We start from the raw sequence: 23,729 nt of genomic DNA on the forward strand, positions 1-23,729 counted from the left end.
ATAAGCAACAGGGTAAACCCCATGAGACATTTGGAGCCCATTTGTCTACCTCTAAGATAGTCCCAGTTTTCTGGAGCTCTGTCCCTGTCCAGCAGGGACTCAGTCCTGGATGTTGCTTGGTCCATTGAAAAAGGGACAGGAGGAGACTGCAGATGCAGCAGGATGCCTATGAGGGTGGGGGACAGATCGGTAGTGGCACCTTCATAAAGAATGATGTAAGTGGGGATGAGGGAAGTAAAAAGGGTTAAAAATATTAATCATGTAACCAATTACAAGTTAATCAGTTACAGTATTTTTTAACCCGCTGACAGACAAAGTCAGTAGCAGACGTGGGCTCTCCTGAGTGCAGGGCTTTCTTGTGAGGTCTGCCAGGGGTGGCCACCAAGACTGCTGGCAGGAGAGGAGTCCCAGCAGCTCCAGACTGACAGTGGCTGCTGGGGCAAGAGGGCACTGCCCGGAACAGTGGGGAGTTTAACCAGTAACTGGAACCAATAAACATTAGCTCATCAGTAAACCAGTTTGAACTTTGGCTACAACCCAGTCAAATCCCAGTGGTGCCTAGCATGGCCCTGTGCTGCCTGAAGCCCTGCTATGGGTGGTCTCAAGGCACTTGGGGCCTCACAGCATCCAGTCCAGCGACATCTTCTAGTGCTGGCTGCTGCATCTGACTGTAGCCCCTCATACAGCAGCCCAGGCATTCAGTATCTTAGTAAGAAACCTCCTTTCCCTGCTGGGCCTGGGGCCTGTAGCAAGGCATCCTTCCCACCTAAGGGCCACACTTCACAGAGAGGTGGGGGGAAATGCAGCTTAGTAGTTAGCGTAGACTTGGCGAGCACAGGGTTAGGGGCTACACTCTATCACTGATGTGCTTGGTGACCATAAGGAAACTTGCTGCCCCATTTTACCTTCCCACCATTTGTCTAACTAGACTGTGACCTTCTCAGGCCAGGGATTGTCCCTTGCTGGTTGTTGTGCAGGGCCCTGATTCCACTGTGGGTCTATAAGCTTTTCAGCCAGTCACAGCTTGTAACCTCCTCTTTTTCCAGTCCCAAGGCAGCTGACTTCCATAGACTGGCCTGTAGCTCCTGTGATCTAAACCAGTGTTTATTTTAAAAAAAGTTCAGAAAGTATCCCTTCCCCTCCCCCACAAAAAATTATAAGTACCCCTAGTATCTACAGTTTTCAGACACACAATTTTTTTTCCTACCATTGCAACACGTTTGTTTAAATCACTTAATTGTAGCAGGGTAGGCGATTAAATTTTTGGGTGTAAGAAGTAGAAAAATAATAAAGAGCTGTATAACTTAAAAAAAAGTTCAGTGTTCCCCAAATTTCAGTTGTGTTGATGTACCCCCAGACTTCTCTCATGTACTCCTAAGGGTACGCATACCACTGGTTGAGAAACACTGATCTAAACCTCTCTGATTAACATTTTCGCTTATGTTAAAACCCCTCCTGTCACCAGTGAGGGCTGGGTTTCAGGATTCAGAGCCTCAGAGAAACATTTCCCACATCAAGTATCTGTAAAGACTTGATGTAAGTTGCCACACAGCCAGAGCATTTACTTTCTAAAGTATCTCTTGTACCATGAAGGCTTTAAGGAGCTGTGTCACACCTGTGCCACAGGTAACAGTCAGTGAAATTATCCTGTAATTAAAAAACAATGTTATTTCCCATTACACTGGACAACAACTCTGTACCTTGTACTCCTGGGCAGCCTTCTGTTTGGGCACCACTGTATGAGCCTGGGATCTGTCACACAGAGATGGGAGTTTGATCCTCATCACAGAACAGCTTCAGAGCCTCCTGGTGCTACCCACAAACCCTGTCCCATCTTGCTCTCTTTGCTGCCTGGAAACTCAGTGGTTTGGCTAGTTCCACCACATTTGCCAGCTGCCGATTTGACCAGAGGTGTCCCTGCTGCTCAGTGTCTCTGCACTCTGAGCTGTGGGGGGCCTGGCAGATATTGTATCCACGCTCCAGAGTGACAGGGGCTGCAAAATCCTCCAGGCAGACGGGATGTGGCGCTTCCTACCAGAGACTTTCCACTGGGCTCCCTGCAGCCATGGCTGCCTCTGGGCTGGGGGACAGGGGCCGTGTCTCTTTCTTGAGCTCAGCAATGAAGGGGCAGGTCCAGGGGGTGGGGGCGTGATGTACCAGCACTGAGGATACAAAAAAAAATCAAAATTAAAAACCGAAAAAGCCCCAAAATCTGTAGTTACCCACTGCCCCCGCCAGGGCCTCCCATGGGCCCCTCAGCCACCTGCCCCAGCCAGAACCGCCCCCGGTCTCTGCGCCCCTCATGGCAGGGCCGCTCCTCACCCTGCGTTCAACCCCCCGCTCCCGCACACTCTGCAGCCCCCTCAGAGCCCCTCTGAGCGCCCCCGGGAGCATCAGGGAGCGACCGCCCCGCCCCCACCGTTGTTCCCGCGCACCGCCCGACCGTTCACCCCGCGCGGCAGTTGGAGCCGTTGTCCTCAAAGCGCCGGCACGCGCCGCTGGAGTCAGGAGCCCCTCACAGCGATTTAACAGCCCGGCCCGCTTCACCACGTTCTGTCCTCCGCTCACCCCGCACTGCCCGGAAGCGGAAATAACGGCTCCTACCTGAGGAGGGGCAGGAAGGAAAAGGGTGAGGCGAAATGAGCCGAGCCGAGCCGCGCACCCGGCGTTCCATCCCCCTGCCCTTGGAACCTCGCGCGGGCAAGTGATCCGTAGAGTGAGGGTAGCAGCCTCAGTCGCGGCTACTGCGCATGCTCCGCTCGTAAGCGTCTTCGCCGCGCGCTATAAGGAGCGAACCGTGAGACCAGCAGCTGGGGCCGCTGCAACTCAGGTGCGTGCGGAGGCTCAGCCGCGGTGTTTGCAAACCGGTCCGTGGGGCAGGTGTTTCCCGGGAGGATTGGCCATGCAAACCCGCCGCGGCCTGGCCTGGCTCTAGGGCCGGATAATACCTGTTCGGCGTCTGCTCCGAGCGGCCTGGCTCGCGCTGGCAGGCAGGGGCTGGGAACCTACGGCCCGTGGCCTGCCTGGACCTGGGCCCTGAAGCTCAGGGAAACTCTCCAATACTGGGGAGCCTGCCCTGGCTTTCTAAACACCCTTGCCAGTCCCTGGTGAATGTGGGGAGGTAGGGGCCACGTCACTGAAGGGGTTTAAAATATTGTTCCCTTCTCACGTGGATTCGAGTGTGCAGCCCTTGTCCCAACTCCTCTCCCCCCTCCCCCACTTCATTTGCAGAGGGAAGATGATGCATGAAATTGCAGGGGAGACAAAACTTGTGCAAGGGCCAAACTGACCCGTAGAGGTGGGGAGATTCCACAACTGGCTGCACGGCCAAAGGGCAAAATTGAAACAGGCAGAAGGGTTAAGAACAGGCCAGGGCTGAACTGACCATGCGTGGGGGACCCATCTGCAGTGTTTGCAAACCGGCCCATGGGGTGGGTGTTGCCCAGGGGAACTGCCTGGGGCATGGGGCAAGATGCAACATGACATGGGGAAATGTTTTAGCTGCAGCCCCTGGAAACCCGCTGTGGCCCGGCTTGGATCTGGATCCTGCAGCTCTGGGAACTCTCCAATACTGGGGATCCTGCTCTGGCTTTCTAGACACCCCTGAGACTCCCTGGTGAATGTGGGGAGGTAGGGGCCATGTCACTGGGAGGGTTTAAAATATTTTCCCTTCTCACTTGTATTTGTGTGTGCAGCCCTTGCTCCCCAACTTTACTTGTGGAAGGAAGATGATGCATGAAATTGCAGGGGAGGCAAAATTTGTGCAGGGACTAAACTAACCGTAGGAGTGGGGAGATCCCAAAACTGGCTGTAGGGCCAAAGGGCAAAATTGGGACAGGCAGCAGGGTTAAGTACAGGCCTTGCCAGGAAATAAAAAATACTCCAGTCGGGTGGGGCAGGGGAGACATTTGCAGTGTTTGCAAAAATACGGAAGAGGGGACAGAAGATTTCCCCCTGCCAGGTTGGGAAATGGCAGGACCCACTTTCCAGGGCTGTGTGGGTGGCCAGTGCCTGAAGGAGGCACCTCTTCCCTACCTAAGAGGTAGGTGCTGCCCAAGGGGGTGCGATTCAGTTGTTGGGGGCTGCTTGGGAGAGCTGTTGTTTTGCCTCCTGCCCAACACTCTAGTTAGGGAGCAGACGTACTGGGCTAAAGGGACAGGGCTGGATTTAAGCCCAGCTGCAGGGTTCCTTCTTGTTCTTAAAAATGGGTAAATTGTCCTGTAGTTTCTGTCTCCCTCCCCATTGGTGCTGGTGGGTCCTGCTGCTGCCAGATCCCTGATCCCCAGCCGCTTGCCTTCCAGCAGGGAGTGGGGGGGCCAGTGGCTGCTCCCCCAGCTGATCCATCCCTGCAGCGTCTGCTGGGTATACTGACTTAGAATGTTTCCTCCTCTCATGCCCCCTCACACCTCCCCTCTGCTTACACTGCATTGGTGAGTGTGATGGTGTGTTGGGGTTCCCTTTGATCCTGTGCCCCCATAGCAGCAAGAACAAACTCCACCAGCCAGTAGAATAGAGAGGGTTTATTGCTTCTCCAGGATGCAACACAGCATAGATGTGATGTGGTTATATGGGGTCCAGGCCAGGATGCCTCAGATCCCTTGAGTTAGGGTGTCCATTGCCCCCACAGCTTAGTCTGTTCCCTTCATGTTTCCCAGCCAGAAACTGCCTCGCTCCCAGACCCTGCCCCCTAGCCAGGTATTCATCTCTGCCTCCCTTCCTTTGTCTCTCCCCCTGGAAAGAGCCTCGTTATCTGCCCAGGCTGGGCCTAGGTGTCTGAGGCAATACACATGTGTCTGGGCCTGTCCACACAAGAAATCCACCTTCTGGACATGACAATACCACTCACTGATGGCCACATGAACACTAGCCTATGCCGGACACCTACTGACCTCTCTTCTTACCTATATGCCTCCCACTTCCATCCAGGACACATCACATGATCCATTATTTGCAGTCTGGCCCTAAGAACTGATTGACTGTGCTCCCATCCCCCAAATAGACACCAGATCTTTATCAACCACTCTTAACACTGACACCCCCCACCTCCTCCTGGGGGATGGGAGGAAACAGCCTGGCAGAGCCAGATGAACACCCAGAATTCACCTGTCCCAAGACCGTTACAGCAAGGAAAATAACAGAAACCCACTAGCCATCCCCCAGCTCAAATCTCTTCTTGCAGTACCAGCCAATGGCTGTGTCTACACTGGCCACTTATTCCAGAAAATCAGCTGCTTTTCTGGAATAACTTGCCAGCTGTCTACACTGGCCCCTTGAATTTCTGGAAAAGCACTGACGATCTACTGTAAGAAATCAGCCGCTTTTCCGGAAATACTATGCTGCTCCCGTTCGGGCAATAGTCCTTTTTCCGGAAAACTGTTCCGGAAAAGGGCCAGTGTAGACAGCACAGTAGTGTTTTCTGCAAAAAAGCCCCGATCGCAAAAAGCATCCTGCCAATGTAGACCCGCTTTTTCTGGAAATACTTATAACGGAAAACTGTTCCGTTTTAAGCATTTCTGGAAAGTCATGCTAGTGTAGACGTAGCCAATCTGCTTAGGCCTAGGTCAAGGAGCCATGTTGTCCGAGGAGTGAGAGCAGGGACAGGGAATAGCGCCTTCCTACTCTATAAATGTGCCAAGCCAAAGTAGCCCCCCTCGTTCCTATGGAGTCTGACTCTCATTGTGCTACCCCTCCTCAGGATCTGCTTTGTCTGCAGATGTACCCAGTTCTGTCACAGTTGCCTCATGCTGGCAGTCTGAGTCACTCCTGGGCCTTCTGCAGCAGATGTTCCCAACTGGGCCTAACAGAGCATTTGGTGCTGATGGGTCTAGACAGCTGCCATCTCATGGAGCCTGCCATTTCTTGGGTCCTTTGCCAAGTGTTCACATATCTCCCAGTTCCTTCTCAGGCGGTTACAGTCCTGTACCCCAGGTGGGGCTTCAACCCACAATCTCTGATTTAGGAGGCAAGTGCCATGTCCATTGGGGCTAGACAAGAAGGGAGCAAGAGGGATAGAAATTCTCTCTCCCAAAGGCCTCCCACCCTGCCATTGGCTGGGCAGACAGGTCTGCAGCCCAAGGCAAGAAGGCAGCTGAGCAAGTCGCTGGCAGAGCTGAACATGGGCTGGCAGCAGCATGGGCTAGCAGCAGTGCAGTCTGGTCAGCCACAGCCCTGGGGGAGAGCAGCTGGGGGGCAATGGGCCTATGTGTTCTGCTGCTTACTGAAAAGCTGGCTGTCCAAGCGCCCTGGGGTTGGCCCTGAGCCTGAGCTTCCTCAGAGCTGCCCAGTCAGCAGCTCGTGACTTTCCTTCTGCTGCCTGGCCATTGGCCGTTTGCATCCTCCCCCTCTTGCTATCCCCGCCATCCCCTGTGGGGTGCTGCCCCAGGGAGATATGATTCCATGTCCCAGGAGAAGGGCGTATGTCCACCCTCCTTGCCAGACAGGGCTCAGAGGAGAGCACCAGGGTCAGCTCTAGGGATGTAATAGTCTAGTCAGTTTGCCAATTAACCAATAAGCAAAGGCTGATAGCTTAATGCTATAGTCTACACAGATTCCCCTTTCCCGCACACACACTTGCCAGTAAATTTTTTAGCAGTCTGGCCCAGTCCTGGCTTGAAACAGGTCTGGGACCTACCCCTGTTACAGCTCTGCATTTAAAGTGTATTAGGAGGCAGGTAGCCCAGCTCAATTCTGGCTCGTACCAGGTCTGGGACTACAGACCTCCCTACCACCTCATGCTACTGCCTCTTTATCAGAGGTAGCAGCACAGGGTGACAGGCAGTTGGTCTACGAGAGGAGCTGCTTTTTGCCTGACACCCAACACTGCTGCCTCTGATACTGAGTGGCTCCGCAGGAGTGAGGCTGGAGCACAATGTCTGCTTCCCTCTAGGGATTATAGAATAGTCGAGTGACCGATAAAAATCCTTAAGGTTACTCAGCTATTCAATTCACCGATATTTAATATCTCTTGTCAGCTTTGCCAGACACCTAATCATGTGAGAGGTGTCCCCCTCACCCTTTGGAACCCTAAAGGTAAGAAGGCTCCAGCTCATTATGCTTAACACGGATTTTATATTAATTTGATCCTTTGTGCTGCTCAGTTCTGATGGATTGTTGCTGAGCTCACTTGAATAAGAGTCATTTTAACAGGTGTCCAGTGTCCAATATAAGGAAATATGGTCACCCTGAGCCTGGTGCTTTTTCACATCGCCAGCCACTTGGGTAGATTTTGCTTCCTGAATGTTCACTACAGGCCAGGTTATTAAATGTGAAAGCACTGAGATACTTTGGAAAATAATTTTATGCTTGCACACTTATTACCAAAATCTGTATTTCTGTAAGTAATTCCCAATCCTGCAACCACTGAAGTACCCACCTTACTTTTCTATTACTTTATAATATATACAAATATTTGGCATTTTACTTGTATATTTGTACTTCTAAGCACATATTTCAGTGTCACAGTTTCTCTGTGTGCTACACCTATTGTTACAATACGTTCCAATGGGGCTCATCACACTGACAGTCTTACTATTCTATGATGCCAAAATCCAGATTTTTAAAATAAATTCTCTCTTTTTTGCAAAGATCAGAGTAGAGATGTAAGCAACTAGTCAGGCAGTCACCTACCTGTGCAGCATATGATTATCCGGTCGTTGAGTCACTACAAAATTAGTCACTTCCTTCCCGTCTTGCTGCCAGAATAGGGCATGGCAAGGATTAAAGGCCCCTCTGAAATGTCTCCAGTTGCCCTTCTCCCCCTGACAGGCTATGGAACACCCATGTCTGTCTCTAGCTAAGCCCCTGGCCTACAGAGGTGTTCTTGTTCCTTCCTTTCACAGGCAGAGCCAGGGAGCTATGTGCATCCAGAGACCCCTCCCTCTTCCTTCTTAGTCTCAGAAAAAACCCACCCTAGTGGGGCACAAAGCTGCTGGGCCTGATTGTGGCAAGAGCACTAGAGAAGTGTGGCAAATGAGGGAAGTGCTGCCTTTGCACATGAGAGAGCAGGATTCTCTCCCATCTTCTCCCACCTGCTCGCTGGTGCTGACTGGCCCAGCCCCTTTCCTGCTGCCCCAACTCTTATTCCCACAGTGCACTTGTGCAGAGGCCGTTGGTCTTTGTGGAAAGGTGCTTGGCAGAGAGCTAGAACTCAGGACCTTTCACCAAATATACAAATCCCTTCCCCCAACACTCTGTTCTGCTCACACTGTCTGCCTGCCTCCAGCATGGGCTGAGCTTCAGAGTGGGTGATCTGTCCTACAGCTGTGATAGCATCAGGCACCTGACAACAAATCTGATCAGTCTGGAGACCAAGCTCCATTGGTCCTCAGACAAGCAAAATTGTCCATGGTGAACCTCAGGACAAGGAAGCCAAAACCCATGGGCTATGTCTACACTGGCGGGTTCTTGTGCAAGAACAGCCGTTCTTCTGTAGAGCGTCCACACTGCAAGAAGATTTACATTAAAGCGTGGTAGGAGAGGGTTTCTTGTGCAAGAGCTACGCTCTTTTCTAACAAGTGCAAGCTCTCTTGTGCAAGAACTCTTGCACAAGAGGGCAGTGTGGACACGTAGCAGGGATTTCTTGCGCAAGAAAACCCTATGTATAAAATGGCCATCAGAGATTTCTTGTGCAAGAGAACGTCCACACTGCCATGGATGCTCTTGCACAGAAGCAAATGGCAGCGTGGACATGTTCTTGTGCAAGAACCCACCAGTGTAGACAAAGCCATGGAGTGGGAGACCCTCAAAGCAACCACCCCAGCTGGTTCCACTGAGATTTGAACTCAGATTGCAGGATTCAAAGTCCTGAGTGCGGTTTCTTACACCATGGGCCTGTGGTGGGCACCTGGGATACTCATGTCTCAGACTGACCTCTGCACTCCTAGCTACCCTCCAACAGCTTCATCTCTCAGGACTCTCTGGATACGTCTACACTGCACTTTTATTTTGGAATAAGCTATTCTGGAATAGTTATTCCAAGCTAGCTTATTTCGAAATAGCACATCTACACTGCAGGGAAACCTCAGAATGAGTCCAAGGCAGGCTTCCCTACTGTAGATAGAATTATAGAATACTATAACTGGAAGGGACCAAGTCCAGTCCCCTGCCCTCACGGCAGGACCAAACACCGCCTAGACCATCCCTGATAGACATTTATCTAATCTACTCTTAAATATCTCCAGAGATGGAGATTCCACAACCTCCCTGGGCAATTTATTCCAGTGTTTGACTACCCTGACAGTTAGGAATTTTTTCCTAATGTCCAACCTAAACCTCCCTTGCTGCAGTTTAAGTCCATTGTTTCTTGTTCTATCCTCTGAGGCCAAGATGAACAAGTTTTCTCCCTCCTCCTTATGACACCCTTTTAGATATCTGCTATCATGTCCCCCCTCAATCTTCTCTTTTCTAAACTAAACAAACCCAATTCCTTCAGCCTTCCTTCATAGGTCATGTTCTCTAAACCTTTAATCATTCTTGCTGCTCTCCTCTGGACCCTCTCCAATTTCTCCATATCTTTCTTGAAATGTGGTGCCCAGAACTGGACACAGTACTCCAACTGAGGCCTAACTAGCACAGAGTAGAGCAGAAGAATGACTTCTCGTGTCTTGCTCACAACACACCTGTTCATGCATCCCAGAATCATGTTTGCTTTTTTTGTAGCAGCATCACACTGCTGACTCGTATTCAGCTTGTGGTCTGCTATAACCCTTAGATCCCTTTGTGCCATACTCCTTCCTAGACAGTCGCTTCCCATTGTGTATGTGTGAAACTGATTGTTCCTTCCTAAGTGGAACACTTTGCATTTGTCTTTATTAAGCTTCATCCTGTTTACCTCTGACCATTTCTCCAAGTTGTCCAGATCATTTTGAATTATGACTCTATCCTCCAGAGCAGTGACAACCCCTCCCAGCTTGGTATCCTCTGCAAACTTAATAAGCGTACTTTCTATGCCAATATCTAAATCGTTGATGAACATGTTGAACAGAGCCAGTCCCAAAACAGACCCTTGTGGAACCCCACTTGTTATACCTTTCCAGCAGGATTTTGAACCCTTAATAACTACTCTCTGAGTATGGTTATCCAGCCAGTTATGCACCCACCTTCTATTAGCCCCATCTAAGTTGTATTTGCCTAGTTTATTGATGAGAATATCATGCGAGACCGTATCAAACGCCTTACTAAAGTCTAGGTTTACCACATTCACCACTGCTCCCTTATCCGCAAGACTCGATATCCTATCAAAGAAAGCTATCAAATTGGTTTGACATGATTTGTTCTTTACAAATGCATGCTGGCTATTCCCTATCACCTTGCCACCTTCCAAGTGTTTATAGATGATTTCCTTAATTACTTGCTCCATTATCTTCCCTGCACAGAAGTTAAACTGGTCCATAGTTTCCTGGGTTGTTCTTATTTCCCTTTTTATAAACGGGCACTTTATTTGCCCTTTTCCAGTCTTTTGGAATCTCTCCTGTCTCCTATGATTTTCCAAGGATGATAGCTAGAGGCTCAGATACTTCTTCTATGAGCTCCTTGAGATAGTTGAGCTATCTTGATTTAGGAATAACTTAGAATGGCCTTGGAGAGGGGCTATTTCAAAATAGCTGAAGTGGAGCGTCTACAGATGCCTTATTTTGAAATAGCTATTTGAAATAGGCATTATTCTTCATAGAATGAGGTTTACAGAAGTCAGAAAAAGCTCTGTTATTTCCATTATTTTCAAATAATTCTGAATTGTTGTGTATACTCTTGCATTGTTATTCTAAACAGCCATTATTCCAAAATAATTTTTCCGTGTAGACATAACCTTTGTTCTTCCCCAGCTCTGCTGTTTTCAGGACAAATTCCTTGTTAGGACCAGTCACAACCTGGGGTGAGTGGGGGGGTCCATCGTGCCTGAGATGTGTGTTGTACAGAAGCCTCTTGTTCCCTGCCCTGTTCTCAATACTGGCTGCAGACACCTGCTTAACATGAAGGTGTAGCTCAGTGGTAGCATGTTTGACTGCAGATCAAGTGGTCCTTGGCTTAAATCCAAGTGCCCCCTTGAAGAACCTTCCTTTAATTAAAACATTTACCTCTGCAGTGAGAACATAAGAATGGCCAGACCAAAGACAAAAGGTCCATCTAGCCCAGTACCCTGTGCCCCCGGGGGGGGGGGGGGGTGAACTGAAGACAATGATCAGCAATTTGTCTTGTGCCATCCATCTCCAGCCTTTGACAAACAGAGGCCAGGGACACTATTCTTACTCCTGGTAAGATGTTAAATCACATCCTAGATTTCTATTGTATGTGGACTCTTGAAATTAGTACAAACCCTTAACATTTTCCACCACCAATGCACATAAACCAGGCAAACCCATCCCTCAGCTGGAACCAGAACCCCCCACCCACTCCGCTCTTTGCTGCCTTTGGCTTCCCGCTGTGGGTACACCACAAAGCTCAGCTAAAAGAGGCCAACTCCAGCTACATATGGTGGGAAGAGCAGACACATTGGCCAGGCACCACTGGGGGCTGCCTCCCTCACCTCACACATATCCGGCAGGTGCCAGCTTAGCCACGGGGCCACTTTCTGGGCCTTTCTTCCTAGCTGCTCCACATGTTGTCATTGCCCATTCCAAGGGAAGGAAGAAGAGGGTAACTCCACAGCTGCAGAAGCTGCACTCTCAGGATCTCTGGCCGCTGACACCCCCCAGGGAATCACAACAGCATGTGATCTGTCCCAGTAATTGCAGTCCTGCCTTGCCAGCACCAGTCACATGCACCAGGATTTTCCTTTCCAAGGCTCCTCTCCAATCAGCCTTTTCCTGAACCAGCAGTTCTATGGGTGGCCAAGGGAGGTCTCCTCTGTGTCCCAGAAGGGCACAGGAAATAGTGAGCAAAGGCTACAACAAGGCATCACTGCAATTTGAACCCAGGATCTCCTGTTTATAGAGCAGGCACTTTAGCCAGCAGAGCCATGGTGCCCTCCTTGGTTAGGTACACATTAGTGTTTTTCCTGGATACATCTCATCCTGGAAAAACTGCCACATCCAGGGAACGGGTCCACTTTTTCAGATCAGTTTCCAAATAAGTGGGCGTGTTTGGCTATCTGGTAGACCTAAACTACAGCCTTTTTCTGTAGCCAGACTGAAGAGCAGCAGCAATTAGCTGTAAAGCCTGAAGTCACATGCTCACATTCCATCTAAATGACATTTAAATTGTGTCACACTAGGTGTGAGAAAGGGATCTTATCCTAGTGGCACCCACTGTCACCAGGTAAGAAACAGATCTCAAGATGGCTAGAGAAAACTTAGTTAACAGCATTTTTTCTGGCAAGAAACTGTTTACCAATAATTGTGGTTATGCGATCCTCATTCTATGATTATTGACCTCACTTTCCTATTTGTGTGATCTCTGTTTGGTTTGTATCTGTTTCTGTCTGCTGTATAATTAATTTTGCTAGCTGTAAATCAGCTAAGGTGGTGGGATATGATTGGTTAAGTAAATCATAATAGTATGTTATGACTGGTTAGTAAAATTATACTAAAATAATTGGTAAAGGTATAACTAAGGAGAACTCAATTTTCACTATACACACTGGGGTCCAAGAAGGAAAAGGGGAAACGAGAACAGGAACAAGAAGGGAAAGGAAGAAGAAGGAAAAGGGAAAGGAGGGAAGAAGAACCCAGAAGGAGGAGGGAAGACCTGGAAGAAGAACTCACCTCCAAGACACAGCCTAAGGGTATGTCTACACTTCAGTCCTCCCTCAAGGGAGGAATGCAAATGTAGACACCTAAAATTACAAATGAAGCAGGGATTTAAATATCCTGTGCTTCATTTGCATAATCACGTAATGGCGCTATTTTGCAACAGTGCTATTTTGCGGGAAAAAAGTTATTTTGAGAAAAACCTTCCCTCAAAATAACCCTTAAACCTCATCTTTTGAGGAGTAAGGGTTATTTCAAGGGAAGGGTTTTCTCTCAAAATAACTTTTTTTTTTTCCAAAATAGTGCTATAATGCGATTATGGAAATGAAGCATTGGATATTTAAATCCCTGCTTCATTTGTAATTTTAGGTGTCTACATTTGCCTTCCTCCCTCAAGAGAGGAATGAAGTGTAGACATACTCTAAAGCCAAAGCAGCCAGGAATCCTCTGCACGACCATTCAAATGGTTTGCTGTTTGAGTTCTGTGTGGCAGATGACATCAGATCTGGGCACTGGGATTGTTTACTAGTTTCCCTGGGTTGATAGACTCACAGGTGGGATGACTGAGTGGTTAAGGTGTTGGACTAGAAATCTACTAGGCTTTCACTGTGCAGGTTCAAACCCTCTTCACCGTGAGGCCTGTGTTTTGGCTTCCCCCCAACAAGGGCAACAAGCTACCCAAGCCCTGACACGCTCTCCCCACGCTCCCTATCCCCAGTCAATCCCCGTCTGCTCCTGTCAGAGAGATGCTTAGTATGGTATTTCATGCTGAGGTCTCAGGTAACTCTCAGATTGTGCCCCTCACCCCATGGCTCAGCCATACCCTGGGGGTTTTGCCACCCCAGAAGCTGGGTGAGGGTCAGGGAGTGTAGGCCTGCCCCGAAGGTCCATCCCTGCAAGGAGGAAATGCTGGGGATGTGACATGGGTCACCTCTCCCCAGGCACACAGGCCCCCTGCCACTTCCCAGTTTGGGGAGCAAAGGTCTACAGAAGTAGTGGCGGGGGATGAGGGGGTGTCTTTGTTCCCTGCTCTTGCTCTGCTTCTTCCCCCAGGCCTTGGCCAAAGAGTTGGTAATGGAATATTTGTCCAAGTTTAAGTTCAGCAGAAAAAGCCCTGTGGATCCCAGAGCTGCTGCCTCAGTGACACAGCCAGGCTCCCACCAGAGAGCAAACGCCCATGGACACTGGGCAGGCACCAGTGCTCCCAACAGAGGGGAGAGGGCAGGAGGGGAACTTGGGGAGAGAAGAAGGGGCAGCAGATACAGGAGGTCTGGAGAGAGGTTCCCAGCCCCCACCCTGCCCAGACCCATTCACTGCCTTGCCTTGGGCAGATTTCTTTCCCTGACCCTTGATCCCAGGACAGTCAAAGCCCTTCCTGCCCTTACCAGTCCCAGTATGATTGCGGGGGGAGGGGGACACTGCCCTCAGGGACAATGCCGGGGAGCCCCCCAGAGTGGCAGCTTTGGAACTTCTGATCTTTTCTAGTGTCCGTCTCAGAGAGGGTGTGAAAGTGCCTGGAGGGTGCCCCATAGTGGGAGGGGCCAGGCCTGTGCTGTAACCACACAACTAAGGGTTTCCAGGCATGGCCAGAGCCTGGAGGAAATGGGGGTGTGAAATGGACCAAGACCCTTGAGAAACTACCTCGATCACAGAACCATACAATGCTAGAACTGAAAGGACTCTGAGAGATCCTCAAGCCCAGTCCCCTGCCCTCATGACAGGACAAAGCACCATGTAGACCATCCCTGACAGGTGTCTGTCTAACTTGCTCTTGAATATCTCCAGAGATGAAGATTCCACAACCTCCCTAGGCAATTTATTCCAGTGTTTCAGCATCCGGAAAGGACATTTTTCTTAATGTCCAATCTAAACCTCCCTTACTGCAGTTTAAGGCCATGGCTTCTTATGCTATCATCAGAGGCCAAGAACAAGTCTCCCCGCCCCCCGCGACACCCCTCTGCACCTGACAGGACCAAGAGCCATGTCTACCTTTTGTTCCAGATCATCCCATCTTGCAGTATACAGGGCAGGGAAATGGCTATGATGGAGCTGGCTCAGGTAGGGGAGTGCGTGTGAGTGTGTGTTTGTGAGTGTAAGTGAGAGAGTGGGGGGGGAGGGAGCCATGAACTAGGAAGGGGCTGGGATTCCTGTCGCCTCTGCAGAGCTCTGCTCCCACCTCAGCCTGTGGTTGGTAGGGGGGTGACTGAGAAGACCCTGCTCTGCTCCATCTGCTGGGAGGCCCAAGCTCTCCCCTCTCTCTCTCCTGGAGCCTCCTGGCCTCTCTGGGCAGGGTGGGATGGGATTCTGCTCATCGGGCCCTCTCCATTGTGACAAGTGGGGCCCTGGCTGGAGTGGAAGGTGCTGAGTGGCGGTCCCCTGTTATTTCAGGTGCCAGTGACCTTTGAGGAGGTGGCTGTGTATTTTACCACAGGGCAGGGGGCGCTGCTGAGCCCTGCGCAGAGAGCCCTCTACAAGGACGTCATGCAGGAGAACTATGAGACAGTGGCCTCACTGGGTAAGGATTCCTGCACCCTCAACTAGCAAAGCCTTGGGGCCAGCATTTCTACATCAGGTCAGGTTCTTCCCTGGTCAGTTTGAGAGCAGAGTGGGGCCCAAAACCCTTGTGTGAGGGACACTTTCATCCCGATGCCTCCTTCTGGGGAAATTGTCAGACACCTAAGGGACATGCTAATTCATTCGCATCGCCCCAGCTTTCAGGGACCAGAAGCAGGGAACGGTTCTGCCTACGTTATTTCTCCTACACGCACTGTTCTCCTGCCACCTTGGGACTGGCTCCATCTGTGGAGGGGTCTGGGTTCCACAGGCTTGGAAATAGGCAGGAGTTTAACCCCCAAGCTGTGTGTGTGTCAGCGAGTACCCTAGAAATCCACAGATCATTAAAACTCCTAGTGAGGGCATAACAACACTCACTGTCACCGAATGGTGAGGAGTCATTGGGACCTGAACTCCACCCCCTCCACAGCCAGGTGGTTTATTAGTTCAGAGATACAGCATAGAGCAGACTTGTTAGTACAGAAACTAGGAGCAGTCAGCACAATCCACCTTGGGGAGGAGAGGGCACAGAGCTAAGGGCCCTGCCCCCCACTTCTGCCCCTAAGCCAGCAAGACTCACTTTCACCCTGCACAGCTTGTCCCTGGCTACAGCCAGCCCCTTCTCAAACCTTTATTCAGCTTCCCAGGGAAAAGGTGTCCCCTGGTCAAATACCCCTCTCAGGCTCAGATTATTGTGAGCCTGGGCTATTGTGAATGTGCTTGCCTGGGCGTCCTCCTTCAGTGAGTCACCCCCAAATTCCCATCCCCATCTAGATAGTGGTGCAGTGCCAAGGGAAACTGAGGCACAAGCATGGAGTTACTACAGGACAATAGAAATCACATGCAACATAACAAAGCAAACAGAGTGAATACAATTACAACTTCATCACATCCCCTAGTCCTTTCCTTCCTAGAAGTCTGCTGCTCTCAAGTCCCGGTCCCATGCAGGATCAGATTAGGCTCATGGAATGTTCCTTGTGACACACACACTGCCCAGACTCCATGTGCCTTCACCTTGCCTGATTTCACCCCTGTGCAGGATTCCCCATTTCCAAACCTGACCTGCTCACCCAGCTGGAACAAGGGGAAAAGCTGTGGGTCCCAGATCTTCAGCCCTCCAAAGAAATGAGGATCTTGAGAGATATTCACACAGGTGAGAAGTCAGGGAAATTGACACACAAACATTCCAGAAGTGCAGGAAAAATCTAGTGCGTCCAAAAATGAGCATTGGGTAAAAGCCCTCACTTCCACCCCATGTCTCCCAGGTAGGGCTGCAGGTATCATCCTGCCAAATACCTGTCACAGCTCTCCAGACATCCCGTTATGTGTCAGGAGTTTTCTCCTTATGCTTACTTCCCTGGGAGTGTTTGGGTAGGATGTGGACCCACCCACAATGTGTCAGTCTCCCAAACTATTATTGCGCAGTGCTTTCTGGTTTAGGAATGTGAAGGGCTAGTTGAGTAGCTGATAAGCAAATGCTTATTGGATCATCGACAGACTAGTCACTTCCCTCACCCCTTTCCACCTCTATCACAAAGAGGCAACAAGGAGGGAAGAGAAGGGGTACTTCAAAGCGGCAGTGCCACTTAAAGTGAGAGGCCAGGCACCAGGCTCCGTGTGGCACTGCCACTTTGAAGTGCCGCCTGCAGCCCGGAGCCAGCTGGGATTTCTTCAGGCTGTAGGTGATGTTTCAAAGCAGCAGTACTGGGTGGAGCAGGGCTATTCAACATGCAGCCCATGGACCATTAGTTTGTGGCCCAGAGAGCAGTTCGGCTTTTCGTGGGGCTTAACACATGGCCCATGGGTGGGATCCTTTGCTTCCACTGGGAACACTCCACAGCAGCAAGTCAATATAATGGTTTTCTGTTTTTATGCATTTTAGTAGTTAAATTCCTGGACTGTCATCCTCATTAAAAGTGCTGTCATATAGTGGAAATTGGGACACTATTGCATTTTATTACTATCAGCAGAACTGACTTAAATGGAGCCTGAGTGTTATGTAGTCTTACCTTAATCTTTGCATTCATACCTGTCAATGTGAAAGACGCTATTTACATGTATTTGAATACATATTTGTACATATATGCAACCACACTTAAGTTGCAGCCCTCAGCATGTGCTGTGAGTATCGTTGTGGCCCGTGGGGCTTCTGCAGTTAAGTAGCCCTGCTGTAGAGCCTGGGATCAGCTGGGTTTTCCCCTTCAGATCCCGGGCTCAGAGCAGCGCTGCTGCTTTGAAACACTGCAGGGCGCCCGGCCTCACGCTCCTCACAGCGTTTCAAAGTGGTAGCACAGCACAGAGCCTCAGGTCAGTGGGGGAGTGCCCAGCTGGCCTCAGGCTCCACACTGGGCTTTCACCTTTGAAGTGTAGCGATAGCCCTAGGGCTGCGGCTACATTTCAAAGGTGGAGGTGCCTTGTTGACTAATTGAATGGTTGATGCAAAATGCAGTGACTATTCGATTAGTCAGTTAGTCGATATTTAACATCCTTATTATATCTTTGTCATTCCCTTGTTGGCCCCTTCTCCCCAGCACGGTCAGTGACTCCTGCCTGTATTCTCTCTCCCCCAGCAAGTGCTAGGACAGTGAGGAAGAACAAGGAGGAGAGTCAACAGCAGGAAGGGCATGGCACAGTAGAATCACAGGGAACACTTTTGGAAGGAGCTGAATGGGATTATTCCCAGTATGTACAACAGGGGAAAGCCTGGGAAAATCAACACAAGGAAGAGAGGCACTTGAGGAACAATTCAGGCAGGAAAGTGGAGGAACCCATTAAATGTGGTCTTAGGGGCGGGTCTGGATTTTTTGGTTTTTTGTTCTTTGACAGTCTCCTCCCCCCCCCCCCCTTGCAGTTTTTTTTTTAAATGGGTTTCATGGCCAAATAAAACTGGGAAACACAGGACTAGACTATTACATCTCTAGTCAATGGAAATTCACAGGCAGGAATGGCAGGTACCAGACATCTGGGCCTGGGTGCAGCTGTTGTTAGTGCCTGCAGAGACCCTTTTGCCAATGTGCTGAGTTCCTGGAAGGAGGGTGCAGTCTCAGAGTCCATTCCTGCCTCCAGTAGATTCTGTGCAGGTTGAAAGGACTCCAAATGGAAGGCCTGACTGGCCATAAGAGGGAGGTTGGGAAACCACACAAAGGCTGCAGAGGTGGAGTTGAGCTGTAGCAACACTCACAAGCACCGGAGATGCAGCACAGGATCAGCCTGCACTGCCCTGGCCAGCTGTGGGAATGACAGCTGTTAGGGCCCATCCAGGCACAGGCAGTTGGGATCAGAAGTGTGAAGGATAGAAGCATGAAGCATCCAGCCATGGGTTCATTTTCCTGCTCAGACAACTTCCTCTGCCTCCTTCTGGCCCAAGTAGAGCATAAATTAATGGAGATTGCCTATCTCCTAGAACTGGAAGGGACCTTGAAAGGTCATCAAAGTCCAGTCCCCTGCCTTCACAGCAGAACCAAATACTATCCCTGATGAATTTTTGCCCCAAATGGCCTCCACAAGGATTGAACTCACAACACTGGGTTTAGCAGGCCAATGCTCAAACCACTGAGCTATCCCTCCCCCCGTTTTAGACAAAGAGAGCTTTTAGAGCATTTGAGACAAAGAGCAGGGGAAGCCCAATCCCCCAGCCAGAAGCTTTGTGGACAGAGCCCTTAGGGAGCTAGAGCTCTGCTGGGTCCTTTTTCTCCAAGTCCTAGTGACTTGCCACATGGCAGCTGCAATCTGAACCCTGCCTGGGGACCTTGGTGTTAAACATGCCAGTTCTCCCTACAGCTCCCCTTCTGAGTAGTGTATTCCGGTTCTGCCCTGTGGTGGGGTGTGTAGAATGGGCTGGGAAGGAGACTAACTTCTAGAGAGTGTAGCTGAGTGTTCAGCTCCCTTGGGAAATCAGCCAGGCCATTTCTGAGGGAGAGGGGATGCACCTTTACTGCAGGTGAGTGTGTCCTGGGATCTTGTACCAGCCAGAGCCCAGTCCCTGCAAGATGGGGAAGGAGCCTCTCTGGGTGGGTGATGCAGAGCCTGACTCTGGAAGCAGTAATGGCACAGACCTAAATGAACAAGAACAACTCTTTTAATTGCTCTCCAAACTGGATTTCCAGTCTCCGACGCTCATATGATCTCCTGGGAGGAAATGCAGATCCCAGATCTCCAGGGCTGTGAGAAAGGAGAGATCATCAGTGACACCCACACAGGTGAGCAGTCAGCTAAACTGACTCAAACTAATTTCAGTGTCCTCGTAGCAGATATCATTTGTGCATTTTCATCAATTCTGACTGACCCTTCTGCCTGTCTTGAACACCAGTCTGAGGTTCTGGGTGGGGGAAGGATTATGGTGAAGGGGGGGAACTCAGCTCATGATTATTAAATCTTTCCAGACATTCCTTGGGCATGCTTCTCCTTTTCTATTTCTGTTTTAGAGTTTCCTTTCACCTCAGCACAAGGAATGACTCCTGTCTGGATTCTCTGTCCCAGCAGGTGATGAGGCCCCGAGTGAGAACCATGAAAAGAGTCTTCAGCAAGAAAGACGGGAGCAAATGGCTCCATGCAGGATGTTATTGGGAAAATCTGAAGGGTATGTTTCTCAGAGTCCTGAGCAGGGATTGACCTGTGAGAGCCAGCGTAGCCAACAAAAGCAGCAGGGAAACCATCCAGGAGAGGGACAGGGTAAATCCAGCCACAGAAGCAGAGGGGTGAAAACAAACACAGAAACTATTAATCAGAAAATCCTCCATCAACAGTCACCCTGTGCTTCCAGTAACTGTGCAACTCTTAGTAAACGTGGAAGAGCCCACACAGGAGACACACCCTTCAGCTGCTCTGAGTGTGGAAAATGCTTCAGTCATAGGGCATATCTTGTTAGACATAGGAGAACCCACACAGGAGAGAAACCCTTCAGCTGCTCTGACTGTGGGAAAAGCTTCAGTGAGAGTTCAAGCCTTGTTGCACATAGGAGAACCCACACAGGGGAGAAACCCTTCAGCTGCTCTGACTGTGGGAAAAGCTTCAGTGAGAGTTCACGCCTTGTTGTACATAGGAGAAGCCACACAGGGGAGAAACCTTTCAGTTGCTCTGACTGTGGAAAATGCTTCAGTCGCAGCTCAAACCTTGCTATACATAGGAGAGCGCACACAGGGGAGAAACCTTTCAGTTGCTCTGATTGTGGGAAAAGCTTCAGAAGGAACTCAGATCTTCTTAGTCATAGGAGAACCCATACAGGAGAGAAACCCTTCAGTTGCGCTGACTGTGGAAAATGCTTCAGTCAGAGGTCACACCTTGTTAGACATAGGAGAGCCCACACAGGAGAGAAACCCTTTAACTGCTCTGACTGTGGGAAGAGCTTCAGTGAGAGTTCAAGCCTTGTTGTACATAGGAGAACCCACACATGGGAGAAACCTTTCAGTTGCTCTGAGTGTGGGAAAAGTTTCAGAAGGAGCTCAGATGTTCTTAGTCATAGGAGAACCCACACAGGAGAGAAACCCTTCAGTTGCGCTGACTGTGGAAAATGCTTCAGTCAGAGGTCACACCTTGTTATCCATAGGAGAGCCCACACAGGAGAGAAACCCTTTAATTGCTCTGACTGTGGGAAAAGCTTCAGTGAGAGTTCAAGCCTTGTTGCACATAGGAGAACCCACACAGGGGAGAAACCTTTCAGTTGCTCTGACTGTGGAAAATGCTTCATTCAGAGGTCAGCCATTATTAAACATATGAGAGCCCACACAGGAGAGAAACCTTTCAGTTGCTCTGTGTGTGGAAAATGCTTCAGTTGCAGCTCAAACCTTGTTAGACATTGGAGAGCCCACACAGGAGAGAAATCCTTCAGCTGTTCTGACTGTGGGAAAAGCTTCAGTAGGAGCTCACATCTTCTTATCCACAGGAGAACCCACACAGGGGAGAAACCCTTTAACTGCTCGGACTGTGGGAAAAGCTTCAGTGAAAGTTCAAGTCTTCTTACACATAGGAGAACCCACACAGGAGAGAAACCCTTCAGCTGCTCTGACTGTTGTAAAAGCTTCAGAAGGAGCTCAGATCTTCTTAGTCATAGGAGAACCCACACAGGAGAGAAACCCTTCAGTTGCTCTGACTGTGGAAAATGCTTCAGTCAGAGGTCACACCTTGTTAGCCATAAGAGAGCCCACACAGGAGAGAAACCCTTTAACTCCTCTGACTGTGGGAAAAGCTTCAGTGAGAGTTGAAGCCTTGTTGCACATAGGAGAACCCCTATAATAAAGGTGGGCAAAAGCCTCTTAATGGGTAGAATCCAGCTTGCGTAGGGCTTTGATTTTGACTGTGAGGGAGTGCTATACCCTGTCCCTTCACTGGCATGTGCTGTAAGGGAAGGAACTCAGCCCCACTACTCTTCTCATCCTGCAGCCACTGGAGAGGAGGCAGCCCTGAGGCTGTACCACATGGACTGGCTAGAGACACTGCTGTCACTGCACCTCTGGCTTCCCAGGCTGGCTCATGGCCACATCCATAGAATCTTGTGCCACTAGGGCCACGTGGCCATGCCAGGGATGCCTCTGGGGCCAGTTGTGGGCTGTGTGCCTATGGCAGTGGTGTCTCCAGCCCCGGTCCATATGGCTGCAGCAGCAGTGCATCTGAGGCTGACGCACAGCTGCATGGCTGCAGCAGTGGTGCCTCTGGGGCCAGTCCTGGACTGCTTGGCTGTTGCAGCAGCAGAACCTGCCTCCAGACTGTCTGGGACAGTGTGGCTGCAGATGTTGTTGCAAAGGGGCACGAAGCCAGGTAATCACCCTCTGCTCGAGACCCTCCATCCCCTCACTTCCCTCCTCCCCAGAACCTCCAGCTTGCTCTGACACTCTCCCTTGTTCTTGCACCCTCTCTGCTTGGCACACACTGCCCGTTCCCTTGTTCCTGCTCCCTCCAGCTGGCCAGATACCGTACTCCCAGCCTGCTTCTTCACCACAGCTCCCTTCCAGATTCTGCATCCCATTCCTATCCTGTTGGCAGCCCTGCCTCACACTGTAACCTTCATTTTTGTCCCTACCCCAGAGCCTAAGGAGGTCCATAAGGTTCACTAACTCTAGAATTACAGAAAAGGAAATCTGATCCATCAGAAGTTTTTAACCTCAGTTTTCCCCCCTTTGCTTCCCCTCACCCGATGAGGCTGGGGCAGCAGAGAATGGAGGGAGGTTGGAGGAGTTTCTATACTTCTCACTTGTGTGGTCCCCAATGAATTTTTTTGTGGGTCAGTGACCCCTGATCCAAAAATGGTTCTCCACTGCTGCCTTAAATAAAGAAAATAATGGAATCTTTTGTGTTGGGCATAATTTTTTACTTTATTTAAAATGAAGTTTGACAAAGTAATGAGAGAATCAAAATGCTTAATCTGTTTTATAATTAAACTGTCCTGCACAGCTGCAGCATTAGCAGCATGGCTTAGGTGTAATTATATAATTAATGGTAAGTGTCCATTAGCAACTGGCAGTCCATGGAAAGGACCCATGTTGTACACAGGGCATACAGTGGAGAGAGCTCCTCCCCTCTCCCAGGAGAGTGGCACAGCTCAGGGAAGGAGAGTTAAATCTTTGCACACCCCTTAGGAATGGTTGCTGACCCCTGTTCTAGTTCTTCTAAACAACTGGCTGAGCAATCCCTAGGCAGGGCTGTTGTCTATAGCTCATTGGAGGTAACTTTATTCTGATCAGTCTTGGTGTGAAACTCCTGACTGAAGGTTAGTTTCAGAATCAGGGCTCCTGGGTCCTGTTCCCAGCATTGTCCCAGACTGGCTGTGTGATGTCAGATAAGGCCCTTTACCTTTCTCAGCCTTTGTCCCTCCCTCTGTCCGTTGATTGTAACCCTTCTCTCCTGTGCAAAAACCATCCATACTACATGCACATATTTGCATGAGAGGCCTTTTTTCATAAGACTTATTCCTCTTTCTATGAGGAATTCCACTGCAAAATCCTACCTCAATGCCTAAACATGGCGCAGCGGTGACCCTGGCTATCTGACAGCTATGGTAGTGGGGCATATGCCCTGATATGTTTAACCATGCTACAAAGGTGTTGGACCATCCAATCCAGGGAGAGGGATTGCTCTCTCAGAGGAAAGAGCACTTTTCCTTCTCCTTACAGGTTGAAGGCTAGCTAAGCTTGAGGAGGTACACATGCCTACCCACCTAGCCACTGGGATGGCCTGAAGTCAACAGCTAAAACAACATGAGTAAATGGGTCTTAGTTCCCTGAGTGTCATCGAACCATTCTATGGTGGTGGAGCAGAAATTGACTGATGAGAGGCTGACAAAAATGTTAGGTGCTAGGCCAACATGGAAAAGGACAACCCTTGCTGTGTGTACTTACAATTGTAGGTCACTGGCAAGGGAGGAAACGTTAAATCATCTGATAGAAGAGAAGAAAAGGATAAGATGCGACATCTTCGGTGTCTATGAAACTCGACGAAAGAAGGAGTTGGAAGTCAACTGGAAGGATGGAAGTGCTGTGAGGCTCAGAAAGGGAGGTAGTG

At 49.9% G+C, this 23,729-nt stretch overlaps 2 protein-coding genes and 1 long non-coding RNA gene across 12 annotated transcripts in view; 2 read left to right on the top strand and 1 right to left on the bottom strand.

The window, feature by feature from the left end:
• LOC142818233 (tripartite motif-containing protein 26-like) overlaps positions 1–2,740 on the bottom strand; it is a 37,709-nt gene extending 34,969 nt beyond the window's left edge. For 5 of the 10 annotated variants that reach the window (XR_012898204.1, XR_012898203.1, XM_075912442.1 and 2 more), the window contains exons 1-2: positions 2,451–2,590; positions 1,701–2,162 (exon numbers count right to left, since the gene is read on the bottom strand). Coding sequence is in view for 1 of the 10 variants with exons in the window: in XM_075912443.1 (XP_075768558.1) it covers positions 1,701–1,784 (84 nt within the window). In the remaining 9 variants the exon portion in view is untranslated. The other 5 variants (XM_075912439.1, XM_075912440.1, XM_075912437.1 and 2 more) reach the window with 5 other exon arrangements.
• LOC142821462 (uncharacterized) lies at positions 2,703–12,664 on the top strand. The gene is made up of 3 exons (XR_012898244.1): positions 2,703–2,830; positions 6,972–7,029; positions 10,821–12,664. It is a non-coding gene; the product is annotated as an uncharacterized LOC142821462 (long non-coding RNA).
• A 374-nt stretch (positions 12,665–13,038) lies between these two features.
• LOC102458296 (uncharacterized) lies at positions 13,039–23,718 on the top strand. Its single transcript, XM_014576342.3, has 5 exons — positions 13,039–14,741; positions 15,072–15,198; positions 16,276–16,389; positions 19,343–19,435; positions 19,716–23,718. Exons 1-5 carry the CDS (start codon positions 14,541–14,543, stop codon positions 21,434–21,436), a joined length of 2,256 nt encoding a protein of 751 aa, XP_014431828.2. The 5' UTR covers positions 13,039–14,540; the 3' UTR covers positions 21,437–23,718.
• The last annotated feature ends 11 nt before the right edge of the window (positions 23,719–23,729 follow it).

The sequence above is a fragment of the Pelodiscus sinensis genome, chromosome 31, assembly GCF_049634645.1.
Source record: "Pelodiscus sinensis isolate JC-2024 chromosome 31, ASM4963464v1, whole genome shotgun sequence".
Lineage (NCBI taxonomy): Eukaryota > Metazoa > Chordata > Testudines > Trionychidae > Pelodiscus > Pelodiscus sinensis.